Source organism: Vipera berus, assembly GCF_964194415.1.
Source record: "Vipera berus genome assembly, chromosome: 2".
Classification (NCBI taxonomy): Eukaryota; Metazoa; Chordata; class Lepidosauria; order Squamata; family Viperidae; genus Vipera; species Vipera berus.
Window position 1 is genome coordinate 115,073,623 of NC_138203.1, and position 25,715 is coordinate 115,099,337.

The 25,715-nt window shown below is 43.9% G+C and overlaps 2 protein-coding genes across 8 annotated transcripts in view; both read left to right on the forward strand.

Annotated features, from left to right (window-relative positions):
- Positions 1-447: 447 nt before the first annotated feature.
- Positions 448-18,245, forward strand: PGLYRP2 (peptidoglycan recognition protein 2; the record flags this gene model as incomplete). Its single annotated transcript, XM_081316211.1, has 5 exons — positions 448-508; positions 2,704-2,805; positions 10,692-11,588; positions 12,350-12,560; positions 17,906-18,245. 5 exons carry the CDS (start codon positions 448-450, stop codon positions 18,243-18,245), a joined length of 1,611 nt encoding a protein of 536 aa, XP_081172337.1.
- Positions 18,246-21,794: 3,549 nt separating this feature from the next.
- RASAL3 (RAS protein activator like 3) overlaps positions 21,795-25,715 on the forward strand; it is a 46,687-nt gene continuing 42,766 nt past the window's right edge. For 6 of the 7 annotated variants that reach the window (XM_081317905.1, XM_081317911.1, XM_081317907.1 and 3 more), the window contains exons 1-2: positions 21,795-21,865; positions 23,259-23,667. In XM_081317905.1, coding sequence (XP_081174031.1) covers positions 23,259-23,667 — 409 coding nt within the window. In that variant the 5' untranslated portion in view covers positions 21,795-21,865. Of the gene's footprint in view, positions 21,866-22,968; positions 23,079-23,258; positions 23,668-25,715 lie in introns of those variants that run through there. The other variant, XM_081317906.1, reaches the window with a different exon arrangement.

Below are 25,715 nucleotides of genomic sequence, written 5' to 3' on the forward strand. Positions count from 1 at the left end.
GGGGCTGCTGAAGTGGTAGCTGCTGTCTCAGCGGTCTTGGCAGATATCTCCGGGACTTCAGCTTCCTATTCCCCCTCAGTGTCTCTCTGGCTGCAGCCCAAGGTATTGGTGAAGCCGCAGGGTTCAGGTTTCTCATCCCAGAGAGAGCCAAGGGTTCTTTTCATCAGGTCAATAGCTTTCTCTAGGATCCAGTTCGAGTGCTGTGTGCAATCTCCTTCATCTTTGCTAAGGCGAAGGGATCTCTCCATTTCTTGCTTCCATCCCGGTTGGTGGCTGCCTTGACTCAAGGTCACCTTCCTCGATCTCTTCTCCCACTCGTCTTTCTTTCCAATGCCCATCAACCACCAAGGTTTGTGGCTGCACATTTCCACCACTTCTTCCGAGGAGTAGGATGTCTCGGATCCCGACAGCTGGCAGGGTCCTGGCCAGAGGGAGGGCTCCCCCTTCATGGTGGGTTCTTCCTTCCCTGCCCCATTGTCCAACATTGTAGATTTTACAAAGTCCCCTGGTAAGGGTCTTCCTTTCAGGTTGTCTATTACTGCAGATCCTGTCTAATGTCAGGACCCACTTCAATCCCAGATCTTAAGAAAATAGAACTCTTGGAAACAAATTCTTCTAACAGGAACTTTTATTAAGAGTAGTTGATAGCAGGCATACTAGACAGGATCTGAGATTTCCCATGCAGAATGATAGGTTAAGGTATCCCCAAGCAAGACCCCACCTGATAGTTCATCCGGCCAGTGTGGGATGGCCAATCCCCAGGTGTTAGGTCCATCATGGGAAAAGGGTAGATAACATCGGCCCGTGTCCATATCACACAGTGATGGTTGACGGCTCTTCACACCTTCCTCTGGGATCGTAGAAACAAATCAGGCATGGAGGTTGCATTCTTTATTCCTTCCCTTGTTCTAGCTGACAGTTTAGGGAGTTTAAGTTTGGAGAGAGATATAGTGCAGGGGAGCAAGATGTTATATTGTAGCAGATAGAGGAAGCAAAGGCAATAAACCCAGGGCATGTCCCCCCTCCCGCTTGGGAGTATGGCAGAACCCAGGGAAAGGTGATATTTACTTTTGGGTTCAAGGGGATAGATAAAAATGAAATAGGAATGGGTTCTGACATCAACTCCATCTTCTGTTGTGAGATCAGCTGTAGCCTGGTTTTTTCGGCAGCTTCCCCCACCTAAACCTCAGATTGAGCCTTTGTGAGCACTTACAGTGAATCAGAAAGGAATTGAAATCCATTCCCATAAAAATAAAAAATATGAACCAGCAGTGTGCTGCAGCTGTCAAAAGAGCCAGAGCAGTCCTAGGCTGCATCAACAGAGGGGACCACCATGATACAAAAAAGATGTTGAGACTCTAGAAAGAGTGCAGAAAAGAGCAAAAAAGAGGATTAGTGGACTGCAGGTTAAAACATATGATAAACAGTTACAGGAACTATGTGTGTCTAGTCTAACTAAGAGTATTAGGGATGACATGATAGCAGTTTTCAAATATGAGGGCTGTCACAGAGAATAAGGGATTGACCTATTCTCCAAAGTAGCTGAGGATAGGACAAGAAGTAATGGATGGAAACTAATCAAGGAGAGTTCCAACCTAGAACTAAAGAGAAATTTTCTGTCAGTGATAACATTTCATCAGTGGAATAGCTTGCCTTCAGGAGTTGTGGATGCTCCATGAATGGAGGTTTTTAAGAAGAGATTGGACATCTACTTATTTGGAATGGTATAGGGTCTCCTGACTGACAGGGTTGGACTAGAAGATATCCAAATCCCTTCAAACTCTGTTATTCTGTATTCTGTATTAACTAAGGAGTGGGAGGGGTAGCTGCTTCAGTTGGTATCTAATTCTAACAAAATGATGACTTTTCTGAAGCTCATCTAATCCACATTTGGCCAATGCAGCACATGTCAGTGATGTTGAATTATATTTCCTCTGATCCCTGACAGAAAACAAAAACAAAATGAAACTCCTTTGATGATCTCAAGGGACAATGTAGATCAAAAAGTGCAAGAGGAGGATTGTTCCACAACTGGAGTAAAAATAGCTGGATGTAGTCCCCTTGTAGCTGCAAGGAACTCATCAAGGGCAATCCTGTACCCAAAGTATTACAGGAGACTAATCTGAAATCAAAGTGTATATAAGAAAAGCCAACATTTTAAAGGAAATGGCACAGCTGCTATACTAATTTAAACTGATAACTGGCACTTTGGTCACAGTTGGCACTTTAATTTGAGGAGGCAAGGCTGAATTCAGTACAGATCTCACATAGAGAAGCAAATTGTTTAATACACAGGACTAAAGTTTAGCAATGAATGAACTCCCTGGCTGTGCATATATGCACTCAGGCAGTTGCGTGGATAACTGTGTGTATGTTGCAGCAGCACAAGTTATACCCCTGTCAAGATGGGAGGGAAAGGCTGATTTCCCTGTTTTCAATATGCAGCCTGGCTCAACCAGAGACATTGGCAGACTGCACAAAGTGAATGGGAACACCACCATTTAACAAACTCTCGGGAGTTGCAGCCCAAGCAAAGAGATGAACAGTCATGGCCTACCAGCTTTCTTAGCAGATTCCCAGCATGATGTGGGGCAGAGTCCAATGATCAGGCCTTCCTGATTGGCCTTTGAGCTATCTGTGTGGCCCAGCCCCCTAGCTTTTATTTATTTGTCCTTCCTCATTTTCCTTTTCTTTGCCTTGCAGGTGCCATAATCATAAGTTTCCTTCACACCACCAACAGGATGTTCTTGATATGGCTGGGACTTGTGCCAATGATGGGTTTTTGTGTCAGCACAGCCCATGCAGGTAAGATATGAAGCAGGTCACTTTCTCTTGCAGGCAACCACCATATTTAGACTATACAGTATTTTTACTAAGCTGTTTGGATAAAAGGCAACTCTAAGTTCTATAAGGGCTTAAAGACCTGGCTCTGCCAGTTGGCCTGAAGCCCCAACTGGGGTTCCCCCTTCTGGAGGTGGCAGTTGGATTAGGAAAGACCCAATTTCTCCCCTCATGTTTTGTGTTCCTCTCCTCCCTGTTTTTAACAGTATTTATTGTTGTTATTTATTTTATCATTTTAATGTGTATTAGTTTTAATGTTTTAATGTTAATACTGTGAGTTAAGGTGGGTGAGGAACAAAGTAGCTAAGCCCTTGCTGATTGGACCCTCTTTGCTTTTAAACTGCCAGAGGCTGCTGGGAAAAGCTACAATATTGTGAGTTAAGGTGGGTGAGGAGCAAAGTAGCTAAGCCCTTGCTAAGCCTCTTTGCTTTTAAACTGCCAGAGGCTGCTGGGAAAAGCTACAATACTGTGAGTTAAGGTGGGTGAGGAGCAAAGTAGTGTCCTGTGTGCCTAACGGCGCGTGAATCACATAACTAAAAATCAAAAATAGTGGTGGTACATTCAGGGCAAGTGCATCTGAGATTCCTTTCATCTCAGCATGTCTGGCTTAGTTCAGTACAACACTTGTTTTGCAGCTGTGTTTCGCAGCACTCTTTTCAAACTGGGAAAATGTCCTATCTGTACACAAATCACTAGTCTACAAGGACAGATTGTTTATCTAGGGTCTGTAATCTGTGCTCTTCAGGCAGAAATTAGGTGTTCAGCTCAGCCCTTCTACTCTACTGAGCCTCCGCACTATCAGCCCCCTCTACCACAAAGATCCTGCAGGAGAAGGGCAGTGTGGACAACCGTGGGATCTGGCAGGGTGAGAGCTGTGAACCATAAACCCAAAGCTTTCGCTGTGTCCCTGCATAACAGATACAGTGCCCTTGCTGACCTTAATAGGGACATTAAGGAAACAGGTCAAGGTAGTTGTGATGATAACTCAAATAAGCAGGGGACCATGGTCTGAGATGAATTTGTTTTTGACAGGGAGAAATGCGAATCAGGTATTACACATCAGTCATGCAAGAAAAGAAAGGTACCCAAAAAGAGAAGCCACCTTCTGGTTGGTGATTCAAATATAAGGGATGTAAATTTAGGAAAGGATACAGAGGTTTCAAAAGGGGTCAGGTGTCTTCCAGGTGCTACTGCCAGTAGGGACAAGAAGCGTATTTTCAAAATAGTCAACAATGCCAGCAATGACTGTGATGTGGATGCTATTGTACATCTTGGCACTAACGATATGTCCCAAAAGGATGTATTCTATGTGCAGAATGATTTCCAGAGTTTGGGGCAGGAACTCAGCAGAATAGGCTGTAGGCTCACTTTTTCAGAGGTCTTACCAGTGTATAAGGAGCAAAATGGAAAAGGCCAGCGTATAGCAGAATTTAATATGTGGCTAAAGGAGTGGTGTAAAGGAGAAGGCTTTGGTTATATTAGTCACGATGTCTGTAGCTGGTCCAGTGAAAAAATGTACAAAAGAGATGGTCTGCATCCATCCAAGAAAGGGACTGAGTTACTTGGCAATAAATTCACAGCTTTTCTGGAGGAACATTTAAACTAAACAACGGGAACAGTGAGTTAATTGATACATAACATCACTGTCCCTGGCAATCTAGGAAAATAGGGGAAGTCAGGTACCACACAAGTTATGTAGCAAGTAAACACAGGGTCAGTCATAAAGGACTCAAATGTCTATACACCAATGCACAGAGTATGAACAGTAAGCAGGGTGAACTAGAAATTCAGGTAAATGAATTTCATGGGGCTGCCCTTGAGGTCCACCCGGAGACTCCAGCTGGTGCAGAATGCAGCCGCGCGAGTTGTCTTGGGAGTATCTTTCCCGATACTCCCATGTTACACCTCTGCTCCGCGAGCTGCATTGGCTACCGGTTGCTCTCCGGGTGAGGTTCAAGGTGTTAGTTATGACGTACAAAGCCCTTCATGGCATGGGTCCGGATTACCTACGGCAACACCTGCGACCGGCGTCAACGTCCCTCCGTCCAGTGCGCTCCCACAGAGAGGGCCTCCTCAGGGTGCCGCCGACCAAAGAATGCCGATTGGCGACCCCCAGGGGGAGAGCGTTCTCTGTGGGCGCGCCAGACCTTTGGAACAGCTTACTGGTTGAGCTCCGGACGGCCCCCGACCTTCGCTCCTTCCGGCGCGATCTTAAAACATTCTTTTTCGAACAAGCTGGCCTGGTCTGACGGGGTGGGGTTGGGTTTTTTAAAATTAGTTTTTAACTTAATATGTATTGATTTTATGGGCATGATGTTTAATTGGTTTTTAATGGTTTTTTAATTTTTGTATCTGATTTTTATTGTGTATTGCCCTGTTCACCGCCCTGAGTCCTTCGGGAGAAGGGCGGTATAGAAATCAAATTATTAAATTAAATTAAATTAAATGAGGGCAGATATGATATTGTTGCCATTATGGAAACATGGTGGGAGGAAACCCACAAATGGAACACACAGCTAGAGGGATTTAAATTATTTAAAAGAAACAGGCTAAACAAAAGAGGAGGTGGAGTTGCTCTATATATAAGAAATAACTTTATCTCCACAGAAATAGAGCACAACAATGATGAAAACTGTAAACTTGAATGCATTTGGGTCAATATAAAAGGTGAAAAAATGACATTGCCCAACCAAGCAGGGGAAATAGATTAACTTTTTGCTAGTCAGCTAACTAAGGTATGTAGGAAGCACATCATAATAGTAATGGGGGACTTTAATTACCCTGATATCAACTGGGAGACAAACTCTGCACCAAGTGGAAGATCAAACAGATTCCTGACAAACCTAGCAGACAACTTTCTCTCCCAAAAAGTAGAGAAGGGAACTAGGGGATTAGCCATATTGGATTTAATTCTCACTAACAGAGATGAAATGATAGAAAGTGTCAAAGCCACAGGAACCTTGGGGGGAAGTGATCATGCAATATTGGAATTCAACATTCTGGAAGCACAAGCAATAGAACACAGCCAAACTGGAGTCTTGGATTTAAAAGAGCTAATTTCAATAAACTTAGAGAGACCTTGGGAAGAATTCCATGGATGAGAATCCTAAAGGGGAAAACAACTCAAGAAGCTTGGGAAATTTTGAAAAGTGAGATAATAAAAGCCCAGTCTAGCACAATACCAACAAAGAGGAAAAATAACAGCTCTCAAAAGAAACCAGCATGGTTGCATCAAGAACTCTCTGATAAATTTAAAGATAAAAAGGACAAGTATAAGAAGTGGAAAGAGGGGCACATAACTAAGGCAGAATATCAGCAAATAGCCCGTGCCTGCAAAGATGAAGTGAGGGAAGCTAAGGCTCAAAATGAACTAAGGCTTGCGACCAAAGTCAAAAATAACAAAAAAGCTTCTTTCAACATATAAAAAACAAGAAAAAAGTTAAGGAAATGATTGGTCCATTAGTGGGGGGAAAGTTAAGATAGGCAAGTTAAGATAGGCAAGAAAATGGTAAGTGAGCACCTGTCCAGCCTAGATGAGTTCAAATCACAAGGACCAGATGGATTACACCCCAAAGTTCTCAAGGAACTGGCAGACGTGATCTCAGAACCACTGAACTATATTTTTCAAAGATCCTGGAGAACTGGGGAACTACCAGAGGACTCGAAGAGAGCTGATGTAGTTCCCATCTTCAAAAAAAGGGGGAAAAATAGATCTAGGAAATTACAGACCTATCAGCCTGACCTCAATACCTGGGAAGATTCTGGAAAAGATAATCAAACAACAAATCAGCGAATACCTAGATGCAAACAAAGTCATCACTAAAAGTCAACATGGGTTTGTCAAAAACAGATCATGCCAGACAAATCTCATTGCATTCTTTGACCAAGTGACAAAATTGGTGGAATGCTGTGGATATAATTTACTTGGACTTCAGTAAGGCATTTGATAAAGTAGATCACAACCTACTACTTGATAAGATAGAAAAATGTAGGTTAGATAGGATCACCACCAGATGGCTTCGTAGCTGGCTGATAGGCCATACTCAGCATGTGGTCCTCAATGGAACTGCATCTACATGGAAGGAAGTGTGTAGTGGGGTGTCCCAGGGCTCTGTTCTGGGCCCAGTGCTCTTCAACATCTTCATCAACGATTTGGATGAGGGGATAGATGGGGAACCCATCAAATTTTCAAACAACACCAAGCTGGCAGGAATAGCCAATACTCCACAATATAGACTTAAAATACAGGAGGATCTGGTCAGACTTGAATACTGGGCACTATCTAACAAAATGAAATTCAATGGTGAAAAAAGTAAGGTTCCACACTTAGGCAGGAAAAAATCAAATGCACAGGTATAGTATAGGTGGTACCTTGCTCAATAATAGTAACTGTGAGAGGGATCTCGGAGTCCTAGTAGACAATCACTTCAATATGAGCCAGCAGTGTGCTGGAGCTGCCAAAAAAGCCAACACAGTGCTAGGCTGCAGTAACAGAGGGATAGAACCAAGATCAAGTGAAGTACTAATACCACTTTACAATGCTTTGGTAAGGCCACACCTGGAATACTGCATCCAGTTTTGGTCACCACGATGTAAAAAAGATGTTGAGACTCTAGAAAGGGTACAGAGAAGGGCAACAAAGATGATTAGGGGGCTGGAGGCTAAAACATATAGGGAATGGTTGCTGGAATTGGATATGTGTAGTTTAACAAAGAAAAGGGTGAGGGGTGACATGATAGCAGTGTTCCAATATCTCAGGGGCTGCCACAAAGAAGAGGGAGTCAAGCTATTCTCCAAAGCACCTGAAAGCAGGACAAGAAGCAACGGATGGAAACTAGTCAAGGAGAGAAGCAACCTAGAACTAAGAAGAAACTTCCTGACAGTTAGAACAATTAACCAGTGGAACAACCTGCCTCCAGAGGTGGTAAATGCTCCAACACTGGAAGTTTTTAAGAGACTGGACAGCCATTTGCCTGAAATGGTATAGGGTTTCCTGCCTGAGCAAGGGGTTGGACTAGATGACCTCCAAGGTCCCTTCCAACCACTTCTTCTTCTTCTTCTTCTTCTTCTTCTTCTTCTTCTTCTTCTTCTTCTTCTTCTTCTTCTTCTTCTTCTTCTTCTTCTTCTTCTTCTTCTTCTTCTTCTTCTTCTTCTTTCCCAGCTATTTTTTTAATGTACTGGCCATGTAGTGCTTTGTCTTCCCATGCCTGTATTCTGTTTATTATTATTATTATTATTATTATTATTATTATTATTATTATTATTATTATTATTATTATTATTATTATTATTATTATTATTATTATGTTTGTTAGCTGTTCAATATCATCTCTGATGAAATGGGTGGCACATAAATTTAATTAAAAAACAAAGTAAATAAATAAATTTAGTTGGAAAACGGCAGAAGTAGTAGGGAGTGGGGGGGACTACAGATGAGTCCAACCATGGTTCCACATGCATATTAAGAAAATGGAAATGTATCATTTTCTTCTTTATCATTATCTATCCATTTATCAGCTTTTCCCCTCAAGATATGCTGACTCTTATATCTAAAAAAAACCCATGCTATCTAGAGAAAAGGTGTTTGTAATCAGATAGAACAACTGGATTGGGAAAGCCTGGCCTAAGCTGCCTCTTACCCTGTGGATTCAGGTCAGTCTTTCTATCCCACCCAGCAGAGGACATTTGGGAAGTTTACTGTTTTGTGATCAGCTCCTCCCTTTCCGCTAATTTAATTCCACATGGCTGAATGGAATAACAATAACCAGGGCTTTTTTTCCTCATTGAACGCTCAGAACGGAGTTCCGATACCTTTTTGGGATGGAACCTTGTAGGGTAGGCAAGGCGGTTTGTATAACGTGTGAGTTCTGGCACCTTTATCTTTTACAAAAAAGCACTGACAATAACCCATTGTTACATGGAAAAAAAGGAACTGCTGTATAGCTTACTGAGTTGATACATAAGACAATGAGCCATAAATAATGCCGCTTGGGGGGGCCCAAAAGCCCTAATAAGCAGGCATATACATAGAATGAAGGCTGCTGCTAAGCTTGTAAGCCGCCCTGAGTCTTCAGAGAAGGGTGGGGTATAAATGGAATAAAAATAAATAAAAATAAATTAAAATAAATTAAATTGAACAGGCTAGATTTGCAGAACATGCTAGGCTAAAATATGGCTGGCTGTTTTGTTGTTACTATTTGTTTTGTATATACCTTTTGTCTAGGAGCTCAAAACAGGTCTTATATGGAGGGAGGGGGTATCTCCTTTCATTTTATTGCTCATATCAACAATCCTGTAAGGTAGGTTGAATATGACTGGCCCAAAGTCCCCCAGTAAGGCTGATAAACCTTATCAGTAAAGCTAATAAACCTTGGATGTTAGATTTGTACTTTTTAACTCCTACACCATATTTAATAATAACTTAGAATACAATAGAGCTGGAAGGGACCTTGGAGGTCTTCTAGTCCAGGCCCCTGCTCAAGCAGGAGAACCTATACCATTTCAGACAAGTGACTGTCTAGCCTCTTTTTAAAAAATTCCAGTGATGGAGCGCCCACGATTTCTAGGGGCAAGCTATTCCACTGGTTGATTGTCCTCACTGTCAGAAAGTTTCTCCTTAATTCCAGGTTGCTTCTCTCTTTGATCAGTTTCCAACCATTGTTTCTTGTCCTGCCCTCTGGTGCTTTGGTGAATAACGTAACCCCCTCTTCTTAGTGGCAGCCCCTCAAATACTGGAATACTGCTATCATGTCTCCCCTATTTCTTCTTTTCTTTAGACTAGCCAAACCCAAGTCCCGCAGCCATTCTTCGTATGTTTTAGTCTCCAGGCCTTTGATCATCTTAGTTGCTCTTCTCTGAATTTTTTCCAATCTCTTAACATCTTTTTTTGTGATATGGTGACCAAAATTGGCTGCAATATTACCTTCCATAACCATGCAGTGGTTAAAACACATTTTGGGAGTGCACAGTATCCAGAAACACATTGCTTAAAAAAAAGATGTATCTCCTATGACTGGAGTATTTGATGGTTCAGATAGGTCCTACCCATAATTGGACCCCCAAAAGGATAATTCATAGTCTGGTATAATTAGGCACATGGAGTAAATTCTACTTAGTTCAATAAGATTTTTTCTCCTCCATTTAATAATACCAACTGAACCACAGAGGTTTTGAGCGAAGTAATGTAGCATAATTTGGCAATAGCCATCCAATATGTAAACAGGTTTAGGGTAAAATATCATATTGTCATTTGAGAATATGCACTACTCCTTTTTTTAAAGAAAACAAACATTTTCTTTCACAAAAAACCCATTTATGGTCTCTTGTGTGCTGAACATGTTTTGGTTTTAGCAGGTGAAGTTCAATTTATTGGTTAATTTAATCAAAGAAATGTACAACAAAGTAATTCCAGTTTGGGTGGAGAAATGTTAATTGCAGAAATGTTCATTACCAAGAACATATTTTCTTATTTTATGAAAGTGTGTGGTGGAATGGAAATTAAAGTTGGTTGCTGCCTAGGCATTAATTTTTGTCTTTCAGAGAAGTAATTTTCAGTAATTTAATCCACATGCAGACACAAATGGCTGTTTCCCAAGAAAATAATGCACTTCTTTCTATTCCACAGTCCACCATATAATCAGCCTTAGCTTCATTTTGACATAACAAAACACCTGGATCCATTTCAGATAATGCTTCCCTCTGTGTTATTGGCCAGATATTCCATCTATTTGTGCAACTACAATTTCATTCAGAATGTTCGATCCAAGAGTGCATAACCCATGTACTTTGGTTGCCCCTTCTCACTCACTGCTTGCTACTCTAATTATGATATCTCAATCCTACTGTTTCAGGCAACTTGATACTCCATATGGACACTGTGATTGAAATTCTGAACGATGTGGAATTCCACTTGAATGGGACCCCAGACCTAACTATAGCAGAGCTGTACCAGGAATTGGAGTTTTGTAATAGTAAAATTTGCCAGTTTGTTCTTGGTCCAGTGACTTCCAAGACCTTTGACTTGCCTTACCTGAGTAAGGCAAAGAGAACATTCTTAAAAAATCTAGTGAATCATACATTTGATGGCTCCCAAGTGGAACACGGGGTAGTCTTAACTCCTGATGGAACCACAGTTTCAGTTAGTCCTTTACTTGCTGGAATAGCTGCTGGATTCAAAATGAAAAATGAGTTGACTCTGTACGAGAAACCTTTGACCACTGGTCCTCCAAACAGTTCTGGAGAAGAATCACAGCTTTCTTTGGATCCCCTTATTTCCACCACTATTTCAACGGACCTTGGAATGACTTTTCTCTTCTTTTACTCTAAGCAGAGCCAGGTAGCCCTGGGACCAAATGGCTGTTGGGATAGTATCTCTGAACCCTGTACTTTTACCTTAATGGGTCCTCCCTCATATATGCCTGATGCTGTTATCAATGGTGCAATGGATGGTTTTATTTTGGGCACTTACTTGGTAGAGAAGATTGATCCACCATCCAATATCAGTGTTTTGCTGAATGACTATTATGGCTCTAAGGGCCTGGATGGGAGAGAAAAGATGCGGAGCAACTTCCGCAGAAAACTTTTTGCAGCACTGCTGAGTAAAGAAAAGCTACTGGAGCAGGTAGAAAATGCTCTGTGCCTTCTCTGGAAGATGAATGAAGCCAGCTCCCTCTTTGAAGGAATCACAGACAAGGAATTGACATTTCTGGCAAAACAAGCTGTTGATGAGTTCATGATGATGTATGTAGGTATGTTATTTGTTAGAAAAATAGACATCCTGATAGGATCATTTCATTTATTGCTGATGTTTAATCCTCTAAGTTGCTGAGATACTGCATTACTGGTAATTAGTTCAAGTGAGGACATTTATTTTACTTATTTGCAATACTTACATACTCCTTACAGTCCATTCTAAGCAAACATCTCATGACATGTGAAGTACAGTACCCGCAGTGTCAACAGACACTAGTTAAATGAACCCTCTTCTCAGCTTCATAAACCATCTATGTAGACATTGTGGAACTAATGAAAAGATCCTGGCATTCAGCCCACCCCCTGTCACAATATGCTTTTTAGGCCAATCATGCTATCCTACTATTATTTCCTGGCACAGTAACTCAGTCTAGCATATTGTGTCTCACTGAGGGTTATACAAACAATCACTTGGGGGTTTGAGGTTGGCTAATTGACAGAAGATGCTCAAGAATGTCTTCATTCTGTTGCAGGTGGAATCCCAATGGGAACTTGCAAACAGAACATGAGAGCAAGCATGTCTCTTCCTATGCATACTTATGGCATTTAGAGACACATTGTTCCTGATACTGTATATACTGCTTAGCAAGAAGGAACAGGTGCCACTGACACCTTCACTTCCCTGGATTTGTCAGGTTTCACTTTAAGCTGTCTCAAGTTTAGAAGCCAGATGTTGGGATAATGATATCCATAGTTTGACTATGTGTTGGGCCTTTTGTCCTTCAGCTCTGATGTTTTTCTGCCTACTCCCCTACAGAATGTCCTGCCATAATTCCACGGTGCATATGGGGGGCCCGTCCTTATAAAGGAACACCTACTCAACTTAAGCTGCCCTTGGGATTTGTCTACATCCACCACACCAGCACCCCTTCTAAGCCATGCCGAACCTTCTCCTCATGTGCAGCTGACATGCGAAACATGCAGCGATTCCACCAAGATGACCGTGGTTGGGATGACATTGGCTACAGGTATGAGTGTCTTTATGCAATTTATATTTCTAATTAACAAATCAGCTGGACATTTTAATAGCATTTTTATCAAATCATATTATAAAATGTATTTTATATTTAACTATTAAAAGTTGTTTACTGCATTTACAGTAGGGCAAAATGTGGGGAAGAGCAAAATTCCAATTAACCAATGGAAAAAAATCTTCCCTGTTCAAATTACATTGGGGAGCTGTACATTTGAACAAACTTTATTAGATCAAACATGAGCATAGATCAGCCATCTGCATGTTCTCTTGCATTCCTCTATCAATGTTTGGTTTGAAGCAGAAATCCTATATATTAGGTTCCTGTAGTGTATGCCTTTAAAGCATACACGGAAATGTCAGCACAGCAGGGGGCTGGACAGCTCCAGGCTATAACCGCTTTGGCAGGAAAGCCTGAATAGAGCGAGTCGTTGACAGCCCCAGGGCATGGTCAGCTCTGGCGGGAAGCCAGGGTTTAAATCCATTGGCCACCTGCACTGGTGGGAAGCCCAGGTTTAAATCTATTGGTCACCATTCACCTGGGCAGGTATAAGAGACGCCAGGTAACCCCTTTGCTCCAGCTTGATTTCTGACTCAATAAAGAAATACTACCCAGCTCAAGTGTCCGTCTCTCCGTTCAACCACGCGACATTGCACTGGCGACGAAGGTGGGATCCTGCACCGGACAACGCTAGCCGCGGACGGAATCCAATCGGCAGCCCCGGACCAAGACGCAGGACGACCGAGACGGCGGAATAGCACAACTGGGTCAGTATCCCCTTTTCAATAGCAACCGCCCAGAGGTGTGGGAAGTCTTCGTGGGGCAGCTCGAGTGCTACCTACGGGCAAACGGGGTGAAAGATGACCGGCAGAGAGCGGCGGTGCTACTCTGCAGCTGCGGCATGGAAACGTACCAGCTGGCGGTCGGTTTCTGCGCACCCGACGACATCCACTCCGTCAGGTACAACGAGTTGCTGGCAAAGCTGACCGAGCACTTCAAGCCCGAGACGTCCAAGATCGCCTGGCGGTATCGTTTCGAGAAGCGGGACCAGCGGCCGGGTGAGTCTGCCAAGCAATACATGGCCGCCCTGAGGCAGGCAGCTCACCTCTGTAATTTTGAGAATTTAGAGATCTGGCTGCGGGATTGGATCGTCTGCGGGTTGAGGGACAGGAAGCTGCGCCAGAAAATTTTTGCAAAGCAGAAACTGACCCTGAGGGATGTCCAAGAGGAATTCCTAGCCTGGGACGCAGCCGAGGAGTCCGACGTGAGGGAAGGCGGATCCGTCCACCAGCTGAGCGGTTGCGGTGACGCGGACGGGGAAGAGCTGGAAGTGGACGCCATCCACCGACAACAGCAACCCGTCAACTCCAACCGAGACAACGTGAAGGAGCTGAGACCACCTGCGGTGGACACAAGATACCAGGAGTGCAGGTGCGGAGCGAATGGCCCCCGGTCTACCCAACTCCATGGCTACAGCGCGAATTGCCCCCGGTCTACCCAGCACAGCGGCTGCGGACAACCCCTGTCTACCCAGTGTTCCGGCTGTGGCACAAACAGCTCCCGGTCTACCCGTTGTGCCAGCTGCAGAGGACAGCATCCCCGGTCTACCTGCCGTTTCAAGTCGGCCAAGTGTTGGCCGTGCGGGAAGACCGGGCACATCGCGGCGGTCTGCAGGAGCAAACAGCGGGATAGCCTGCACGAGGTGGAGGCAGAGTTCCAGTTCGCTACAGGTACCGGGGAGCGGTTGCCGGGACAAACGGTTAGCCACATGGTGGGACGGCCGAACGTTTATCTAACAGGGGCCCCTGCGGCGCTAATCCCGAAAATAAAATTGAGGGTGAAGCTGCAAGGGGTCCCCTGCACGATGGAGCTGGACTCAGGGTCAGCCGTGTCCATCATCTCCGCCAGAATGTTTAAGGAGATTTGCAAGCGGAGTGGCCAACGGGTTCCCTTGAGGCCATCCAGACTGACCCTCTCTGACTTCCAAAATTCACCCATTAACATCAGGGGGTGCTAACGCCAGTCGATGGAGCGGAATGGGAAACTCCCATCGTAACGCCGCTCAAGGCAAACGGCGAAATTAGAATTTGTGCCAACTATAAGGGGACAATCAATCGGGCTCTGAGCGCTCATTCATACCTGGTTCCTGCGGTAAACAGCATTCTGGCATCCCTGCAAGGCGGGTCGGTGTTCGCTAAACTGGATCTTGCCCAAGCTTATCAGCAGCTGCCAGTAGACCCAGGGGCTGCTAGAGCACAAACAATCATCACACACAAAGGGGCGTTCCGGGTAGACCGGTTGCAGTTCGGGGTCAGCGTGGCTCCTGGAATATTCCAGGAGGTGATGGAAAGGACCCTCAAGGGAATACCAGGGGTTTGCTCTTATTTCGATGACCTTCTGTTCGCAGCCAATTCCGAGGACGTACTGGCAGCCCGATTGAGGGCAGTACTTGAGAGGTGCAGGGGTGCAGGATTAAAGCTCAAAAGGGAGAAATGCAAGATTGGGGTAACTGAGACAGAGTTCCTGGGGTTCAGGATTGATGCTCAAGGCATCCACCCATCTGCATCCAAAGTCAGGGCAATCAAGGAAGCCCCCACTCCCCAAAACAAGTCTGAGTTGCAGGCATTCCTGGGCCTCCTCAATTTTTATCACGCATTCCTGCCACACAAGGCTACAATTGCAGAACCCCTACACAGGCTGCTTGACAAGCAAGCATCCTGGGACTGGACTGACAAACACGCTAACGCATTCAAAACACTGAAGAACCTGTTAGCAGGCAATGCCACAGTCACCCATTTCAGGGAGGACAAGCCAATCTGCCTTGCATGCGATGCATCCCCTTATGGGATTGGGGCAGTTCTCAGCCATTTAAGGGAGGATGGAACTCAGGCCCCCATCGCCTACTACTCCAGGACCCTGTCAGCTGCAGAGCAGAACTATGCCCAGATAGACAAGGAGGCACTGGCAGTGGTTGCAGGGGTAAAGAAATTTCATGACTACCTTTATGGTAGGGAATTTCTAATTTATACAGACCATAAGCCATTATTGGGGTTATTTACAACAGAGAAGCAGACACCACAGATCCTGTCACCCCAGATGTTACGCTGGTCCATATTCCAGTCTGCATACTCATGCAAACTGGTACACAGGCCGGGCAAATAGATGGGGCATGCCGATGGCCTCAGCAGACTTCCCCTAAGGGACACTGAGCCGGACCCAGCACTGGCTGGCCAAATACTGGCAATACAGGAACTGCCAGAATGCCCCCTCAACGCAAGGGACATAGCCACAGAGACCCCCAAGGACAAGGTTCTGAGCAGGGTACAATCATGGGTGAGCAGTGGGTGGCAGGACAAATCACCAGGGCAAGAGTTCACTGCTTGCTTCTCCAGAAGGCATGAACTGTCCACACACAAGGGATGTCTCTTGTGGCGAAGTAGAGTAATCATCCCCACAAGGCTCAGAGAAAGAGTCCTCCAGTCATTACACGAGGGCCACCCAGGAATAGTAAGGATGAAGGCCCTGGCAAGGAGCTACCTGTGGTGGCCAGGGTTGGACAAGGAGATAGAAGAACTAGTAGCGGGATGTTACACATGCCAGAGGACATGGCCAGAACAACCACATGTACCAGTTCACAAGTGGGAGGAAACACACTAACCATGGTCAAGGGTGCACATAGATTATGCAGGCCCATTCCAAGGACACACATTTCTGGTAGCAGTAGACAGCCATTCTAAATGGCTGGAGGTGGTACCTGTAGGCAACATGACCTCAGCAGGAACCATTCAAGCATTGAGGGGAATATTTGCTACACATGGTCTGCCTGATGTAATCGTGTCAGATAATGGAACACAATTTACCTCCTCGGATTTCCAGGTGTTCCTGAGGACCTTGGGGATTAGACACGCCACTTCAGCTCCCTTCCACCCTGCCAGTAATGGATTGGCAGAACGATTCGTGCGGACAACAAAGGATGCTCTCAAGCGCATAGTACAGGGTAATTGGAAGCAAAGACTGGCCACATTCCTCCTACACCAACATGCAACTCCCTGCACCACCACAGGCAAAAGCCCAGCGGAACTCAGATGGGGCAGACACCTCATAACAACACTGGACAGGCTTCACCCAGACAGGGTAGCAGCAGACGCCGGGACCCCCAACATCAAAACAAGTTTCAACACAGGAGATCCCATCTGGGCTAGGAATTACAGCACAGGTCACCCATGGGTTCCAGGGGAGATATTAGAGCAGACAGGACCCCTTTCTTACAGAGTAAGGGTGGAGGGGGGACTCCTTTGGAAAAGGCACCTGGATCAGCTGAGGAAAAGGGCTCCTGAGAGGGTTGTTGAGGACACACTGGGGACAAAGGAGGAAGAGCCAACACAAACACCCAGGAGAGCCACCAGAGGGGCACAGTGGCAACCCCACCCCAGACAGGAGACTGACAGCAAAGCCAGGCAAACAATAGAACCCAGCAGAACACAAAACCCAGGCACCGCAACACACACACACACACACACCACAACCCACAACAACAATCACGACAAGGAAGAGAGTCTAGTCACAGCACCACACCACCAGGGGAACCAGTCCCAAGAAGATCAAGCAGGCAGCACAAGGCTCCAAGCTACCTCGCGGACTATGTGCGTTCTTAGGGGGGTGGAGAAGCAACCAAGGAACAAGAAATGTAAACTCGTGTGTATGTAAATTTTGTGTATAGTGTAAATAAGTGTATATAGTTATAGAGACAGAATGACAGAGGGTAATTTAAAGCATACACGGAAATGTCAGCAGAGCAGGGGGCTGGACAGCTCCAGGCTATAACCGCTTTGGCGGGAAAGCCTGAATAGAGCTTTCAGCCCCAGGGCATGGTCAGCTCTGGCGGGAAGCCAGGGTTCAAATCCATTGGCCACCTGCACTGGCAGGAAGCCCAGGTTTGAATCTATTGGTCACCATTCACCTGGGCAGGTATAAAGAGACGCCAGGTAACCCCTTTGCTCCAGCTTCATTTCTGACTCAATAAAGAAATACTACCCAGCTCAAGTGTCTGTCTCTCCGTTCAACCACGCGACATTGCAGTTCCCATTTTAGCTACTCTGGAATATAAATCATATTACTTTTTATTTCTAGGCAGGCTTATTTAAATAGTATTCACTTCCACATCCTTTTGGTTTTGAAAGTATCTTTCTACTCATTCAGTAAATCTATACATCCTTACATGATTTTTATTTTTCCTAGAAGTGTTTTTAAAGTGCATTTCTCTTTATGTATGAAATAGGAAAAATTCCACAAGCTGTTTCCATTGTTTTTCGTGATACTTTTCTTCTGTTCCTGCACAGCTTTGTTTTTGGCAGTGATGGCTACCTCTACCAAGGCCGGGGCTGGCACTGGGTAGGAGCTCACACCCGGGGCTACAACAGCAAAGGGTACGGCATCAGTTTCATTGGAGACTACATGAAGGTCCTCCCAGACTCCTATGAGCTGGAGCTGATGAAGAACAACTTCATTCAGTGCTCATTGAAGGGTGCCAGACTGCAGGCCAACTACACCATCCATGGACACCGACAGATGGTGCTCACCTTATGCCCAGGAGACAGACTTTTCCAGGAGATACAAACATGGAAAGGCTTCAAAACAAGATGCTTTATAGGCAAGGATGGCAATAAGCTTTGTATCTAATATGCAGCCTGGAACTAAAGTACAAGAGACCTTTATCTCAGTACCCTTCTCACACACTAGGGGACAATCTTTCACACTAGCAATGACTCAATGGCCCAATGCAAATTCCTCAATTAAAATACAAATTCATCCATTTCCATTCTTTATTTAAATGTTTGGGGTGGGAGCTGTAATGTGAATATTCTGGGACAACAGTAGCAGGTTTGGGGTGGAGAAGGCATGAAATAAATGAAGAAATATTGCAAAAACAGCAGAAAATCCCAAATCTGGCTTAATTAAATTAAGCAGCCAGTCCTCTGAGGACCGTGATGCTTCTATACTTTTGAACCCCAATTTACAAGGATTCTCTTATCAGGAAGCAACAATCCAGAGTCTATAAAATGGTTAATTCTGGAAAAAGTTAAAATGTTAAAAGCCAACAATTACATTGAGAGAATTCCGAATAAAATAAATTTTTGCCTGTTTCGTGATTGGGACCTAGGATTTGAACACACACTTGAGTTCCTTATAAATGAGATTACTAATATATTAGCTAACATAATGTTCTTATTATTAGATGTTCATTTCCCCTCTTTATATATATAATTCAAGACGATGAGGATATTTAATACTCCTCTGTGGGAAGAATCCAGAGAAAGAACTATTTTGGGGAATATTAAAAAGGCAGAATATATTTCCCCAAAGGAATAATGGAGATCTTTAAAAAGACAGAAACCAGCCCCCAGAAATCAGCCCAGCCCCTAGGCAGAAGCCAGTTTTTAGAAATGCAAATTAAATAATCCTTTAAGAAAGGTTGGAGCCTTCCAGCTAGAAACTGAAAAAAATAGGAAGACAAAGACCCTTAAAATCTACATACCCCACACAAACTCTAAGATAGGATATAATAGGATTAACCCACCAATACCAAAAAGGGACACTCAGACTCAGGTCAAAGTACATGACACAGGAAATGCAAAGCCTCAAACAGGAAACAACCTCAAAAGCCCCAGAAGGTTTAAAAGCCCACCACTCTGCTCCATGTGGTCAGTTGTTTTTCCAGAGCCATATTTCTGTCTGGCTCTCCTCTTCAATAAACTACAACCTTCTTTCTAAAGCAGTCTCCATGCTGTTTATTTTCAGCTTGGACTGGACCCTGATGAAGATTTTTCTTTCAAGGCATCCTACTGCCTATTTTTTTCCCACAGCAACATCCCTGTGAAGTGGGCTGGGCTGAAGTAACTTCCTTGCCTAAGGCAGGCCTAGTTTCCTGGTTTCTATGCTAGCAGCTTAACCACTATACAAAATTCGTTCTTAAATATTTTAATATAATTAAAATGTATATAACAAATATATACTGCTCAAAAAAATAAAGGGAACACTTAAACTACACAATGTACTGTATTTAATAGTAGGATGTCTTATCTTGTGTTCCCTTTATTTTTTTGAGCAGTATATAATATTGTAGTATATTGTAATTATATTATTTTGAAATAATTATAATATTTTAATAAATACAATGCCTATATAAAATAAACAATCTTAATATTATTTAAATTATTTAAGACAACATTTAATTTAGTTAAATACATGTTAAGTAATGTTACACATTTAATATGACTTTTATGTGGCTTCAGATTTTGAATTGCACAAAAGTCATTCCAGAAGTACATATTCCTTCTTGGAACTGCATATAATGGATATAAATTCCCAAGCTACAGGATACATGCACTTTTGAAGCCGCCTATTTTTTTAGCCTGCCAAAAATTGTACCCTTGCCACTAATTTATCACTATCCACCATTATTTCTGTCTGAACTATACTGGTTATGACACCACCATAAGGGATTAAATCTCCCTTATATCAAACTCCTTGTGACTTATGGACAGATCCATATTGTCTCAATGAGTACAAAATGGAAATGATTTGCCACTGCTTTTTTCTAGGATTCTATGATTTCCACCCCCCTCAATCTGGCTTGCAGCCCTGGAATCTCCTTGTGGTCTCCCATCCGACCACTAAACAGATCTGACAAACTTTTCAAGATCAATCAAGACAAAACTGCTAGTGCTGCTTAGCAGAGCCACAGGATTATAGACCCTCTGTCAGGATCCCTGGCAAATGCACATGATAATAAACTCTCCTTTGTTCCCAGAGCAATCTAAGGCTGCTATTTCCTGAGTAGTCACATACAGTATATATGTATACTGTATGTATGAATGAATGTGCTCCTATGAATGTATGTGACTCCACTTCATTAAAGTACTTGCTACATCCCATCCTGCTCTCCAGACAAAATCTGTTGGTCCCCTCCACCTTCCCTCATGTAGAGCAACCAGCACAACACATCTTATTAACTTTTTGCTCAGAGATTTTTTTTTAATTTTAAGCTTACTTCAAGTACACCAGGTCAGCAATTAAATGGAATTTGCTTCTGTTACCAGGAAGCTCAGGACCTTTTATTTTAGGAATAAGCATATTTTTGTTGATGTAGTTGTTTTAAAGTCAAGATAATAAAAGTCCCAAATGGTTGTTCCCTGGCCACAGAACACATAAAATGTTCTTTGGAAATAAGAAAGAATATTATGGTGTGAATAAGCATCCACCTCTTGCAAGGCCTGTTTTCCATTGCTGACATCTCCCATGGTTCTGTGGGCTTCAGGATTGTGGGACCTTAGGCATTACCCCAGAAGCCCTTCCTGGCAACACCACTTATGGGGTTACTGACTGAAGCCAGCTTATGAATCTCCTGCTCTTGATATCATGTCATCTTCAACTCACTTTTGCCCCCAAGGCACTCATAAGTGATTTGAAAGTGACCTGCCATCGTCTTCACTTGTGCTACCTTCAAAATGCTAAGAACAAGAGAGATCACTGGTCCCACAAACACCAAACGTCTTCCCTCCCACAATCCTATACAAAAGAGAAAGAAAAGAAAAGAAATAAGACATCTGAACAGATTGCCACGTTGCTCCTGGTCCTCTGCAAAAGAGAAATATTTTGGTCTTTCTGGCTTGTCTGAATGACAGAAGAAATTATGTGAGGCTGTCAACCAGCTTTCCCCTTCCATTCCCTGTTAAAGTAGCTGAAGCTTATAAGTTGGGAGTAGGGAGAAGTTAGAGTTCCTTTTGATGGAGAAATGACACCCACCCACCCCAATTCCCTTTGAAAACCAGCTTCAGGGAGTTCTTTTTGCACAGCTGCTGAACTGCCCTAAAGAGGACAGGATGGGGCCCAGCTGTAGAACTGATCCAGGACCTGTCCAAACTTGTGTGGAATTCTTAAGTGCAATATGGTAAGACAGGCTCAACTAATTTTGTCACAGATCCACTCTGAATGGGGCTATTAAGGGAGTTCTTATGGAAGGGAGGATGGATAGGAAATGTGGCATCTGCTTTTGGGTGGCAGCAGAGCTCAACTAGGTGAGCAGTCTGGCTTAAGCATAACCAAGCAAAGGATGGCTTCAGCCACTCACACAGCACAAGGCAGCCTCGGGTTTATTCAAACAGGATGAAGTGAGATTATTATCATGTCACTGAAGATCACATGGGGATTTGCAGAGCTGAGGGAGCAGGAGAGGAAACCAGTCATTCAGAGAGATGATGAAGAAAGGCTAGGCTGAGGATGGACAGCTAGAAGCCAAGGTAATTAGAGAAAGGAGTTTGTGCCATAGCAAGGGGAGGAATCTGGGTAAAAGCTTAACACTGAAATACTAAAAACAGAATATTTCCATACTCCTTCTGATAATTAGACAGGAACATGGCAATGGTGGTAGTAGTGGCAGTGATGGTAGAGTTGGGAAATAAAAGCATGTGGGTACAAAGGGAGTGGTGGGGTTAAGCATGAGCCCAAGGGGGTAGAGTGTTAGGTTCACTGCTGTCTGCCTCTTGTCTATCTTTGTTTTATCAGAGTCTAAGTTCATTTTTACTGCTGGGGCTGCAAGATACTTTCCATTCCTCTCTATTCAGCAAGGATTAATGGCTCCCTTATTTATCAAGCAGCATAAGATCACTCTAAGAATCCCTACATAAAGATGCTGTAGATAAATCTGCTGTGCAGGCATATTTAAGCCAAATTTCCCTTTCTTTGTTCAAAAGAACCTGCTCTCATTCTCTTTCTCCTCTAAAATTTAGTTCTACTAAAGCTGGACTACTCTGCAGCACACACACACACACACATACACACGCAGACACACAAAACCAACCTAGAGATGTGGGAAACCATCACTTCCTTAGTCAGAAGAGCAGGAAATGAAATGTTGACCCACAACTTCTCTCTTCTCTGTGTTCCCCACAGCAGCGTCCCTTCTGGGCAGTTTGCACTTTTCAAGGAGGTTGGGCCATGTGACTTCACAGTGTGCAAGGGACATGTTCAGACAGGTTCTGTGGCTTGGGGAAAAGCTGGTTGATCAAGATGCACTCATTGCCATGCTCCGCCCATCATTTTTACAGTTAGGTCATGGACTTCACAGGGTTGCCAACAAGGGCAGGCTGAGTTTCTTGGGATGATCTCAAGTAAGTGGACTCCAAGACTGCCTCACATCAAGGGTCTGCAAAACTGACTTGCAAGGCATAACAGTTCTGCAGTGCAAGCTCTTTCATCACAGGAAGTGTCTGAGTCAGCTAAGAGCAATGCAGGATGTGGTGGGGCTGCTAGTTTTTTGCTTCCTGCCATGGCAGCACAAAATTATTCTTTGCAAAAAAGTGAGCAGTAGCAACCCTGCACCTTGGAGTGAGAAGGGTGGAATGGCACTGTGCTCACCTTCCCTTAGCAAGGACTATTCATTGACAGAAACTCCCCTCTTTTAAGGGCTTGAAATTGAAAGCAACTGAATCTTTCCATTGTCTGTGCAGACTGGTAACTGTTTGCTTCTGACTGCTCAGGGGAGGGATCCAAACTATGTGTCCTTGGAGAAATGGTCAAGTTGGAAGAGATAATTTTGGTTTAGAAGTATGAATGTACCTTGACTTTGGCAATGGAGGCTCTAGTACTGTTGCTTTTGTGAAATGGCTCTTCTTTCCCTTTTTTGTTTGACAGATGGCAGTTCAGCCTGAAACAGAGGGCTCATCTTTACTTAAGGCCTACCTATGGCAGACAGTACTGCCAACTGGGGTGAAGGTGCCAGAACTGGGACCTATTCACTACGGATCAGAAAGCAGCAGGCGCAGGGGCAAAATACAGAAATGGAAGCGAGTACAAAGCCAGCCTGAAAGAGAAGTCCCTGAGCCTGGCCATGACGATCTCCCACCATTGGTTTCCCAAGACAGCAGAGCAGCCACCAAGAGATCTGTCTTCCAGAGAGCTTTCTCTCTGCCAGGCAGGATGAGCAAGGCCCAAAATAGAAGCAGTAAGCTTAGCATGAGGAAGTACCTGTGCTCCATGTCTCATTGGAAGAACCAAGAGAGCCCCTCTCAAATAGTGAGGGAGACCAAGGAAACAAGCAAAGGTAAGGGAGGCTACATTGTCCTGCCAAATATTTGATGGGTCCAGCTGGGCTTCTGCATTGCTTGGGATTGGAGAGAAGGAGGCAGTGTAGAGCAGACATGTCAAACTCGCGATGTCACATGATGTCGCATGACATATCGGAACTTTTTCCCTTTGCCAGCAATAGGATGGGCACGGTTTCTCCGTGATGCTCCGGCCCACGGGCCGGCAGTTTGATACCCCTGGTGTAGAGGAATAGTTAGTAAAATTAGGTCATGATCCAAGGCCAGATGTATACTTTCTGATTTCCTCATCACCAGTACCTGCCAGCTACCATTTTCTGACTGCAGGAAAAGACAACAATGTCCTCTGTTCATTGCCATCCCTCTGTAAATGTACTCCCCATCTGTTCTTTGAAGCTCAGCTTTGAAAGTTCCGTTTTCTGTCCTAAGCGTCTTAAGCTTCATTACAATCTAGTGACATCCCCAATTAGCTACAGTGCCTGGCATACCTCCCCCCTGCAATGGCAGGTTGCTCCTCTGTATGATAATTTCATGCTGACGTGCAAAAAAAAAAGCCCTCCAGTGGCTTCTAAAGAAGCTGTTGGGTGACAAAAGGAGGATGAAGACAGCTCCTCCATAATAGTTCACAGAACATATGGTAGATGCAGTAGTAGACTGCTCAATCTGGGAAGATTCTGTGTATAGGTCTGGAAACAATAAAGAACTCAGCCTGGGTGAATCACCACATGTCATTCTTGGATTTTTGGCCTGGCATCATGTATGCAAACATCTGGGAAAGCAAAGGAAAAGAACAAGAACTTGTGAGAAGGTTATAATCCCTTAAAGGAAAAAGGGGGTTGCCTATACAGAGACCAGCCACTGAGGCTTATCTTTCCTGAACTGAAGAGCAAGAAGCAGGGGAATGACCAGCCAGGCATTGTGGCAGCCATGCAACACTGCAATCTGGACAGAAATTTGTTAAGCCAGTTTCAGGAACCCCTTAAAGCAGCCCAGAGTACAAGCACCTGCTATCTGAATTACCCTACATTTCCCCCACATATGCTCCATTCTATCTGATGCCTCTACCCCTTTACAGATCTATAGGTCTCATTCTGTGTTTTTTATCCAAAATTCATGCAGGCATGCCTAGTGCAATTTCTAGAACAGAAAAAAAGTAGCGGTGATGGTGGGCTTCACCACTGGGTTGTAGGCAGAGCAAGGAGGTCATGCTCTTGAATTGGTATGCTTCATTCATGCCACAGAATTTGGATTGCTTGAGCTAAGTTGGCACAAGCCTGAGTGAGTTATTATACAACAGATTTCAGGACTTTATTCTTGTATGTGGGATTCCTAATCCTCCATCCAATTCTTAGGGGACTATCTTCCTCTTCTGTCCAGGAATTTACCTCTCCTTGACCATTTGGGGGAATAATAATGCTTGCTTTTAGCCACATTTTAGAAAGTATTGTGCAATAAAATAGCCAATTGTTTTTCAAGCTTCTGTGCAAAAGGAAATGTTGTGGTTATTGACTAAGTAGGTAGCAAAGTTCTCTGCAAGTCGGCAGAAACCACACTTGTACTTTGTGAAAATGGAGTGTCAGGACATCTCAGTGATACGGCTCAGTTTTGATTTCTGCTTGAGCTTAACAAGAGCCACAATGAAATCTGTCCTAGTTAAATGATCAGTAGAAGAGCTATTTTTTAATTTGTCAAAAGGCATTTTCTCTTTGATACTCTGTGAACCTGCTTGTAATGTGCTGCCTGCCTGCTTCCCAGACAGTAGCCCTTTTGTGGAATGTGAAGGGGTGAAAGCTGGGTATGACAATGGGGTATGAACATGGATCAGGCTCTGTGTATTGTTAAGATGCAGCCAGGTTTGATTGCAGTGTGCTTTAGAATACATTGCTGATCTCTAGGAGTTTCTTTTTAAATCTTGGGGAACTTATGTTACATTGTGGGTACAATCTGAACAAAGTGGTAAGAACTTTTGGCAGCTATTTCTAATAAAACTAAACTTTTTTTCTTTTTTTCTTTTTTAAAAATCATTTACTAAAACTTTCTCCCTGTC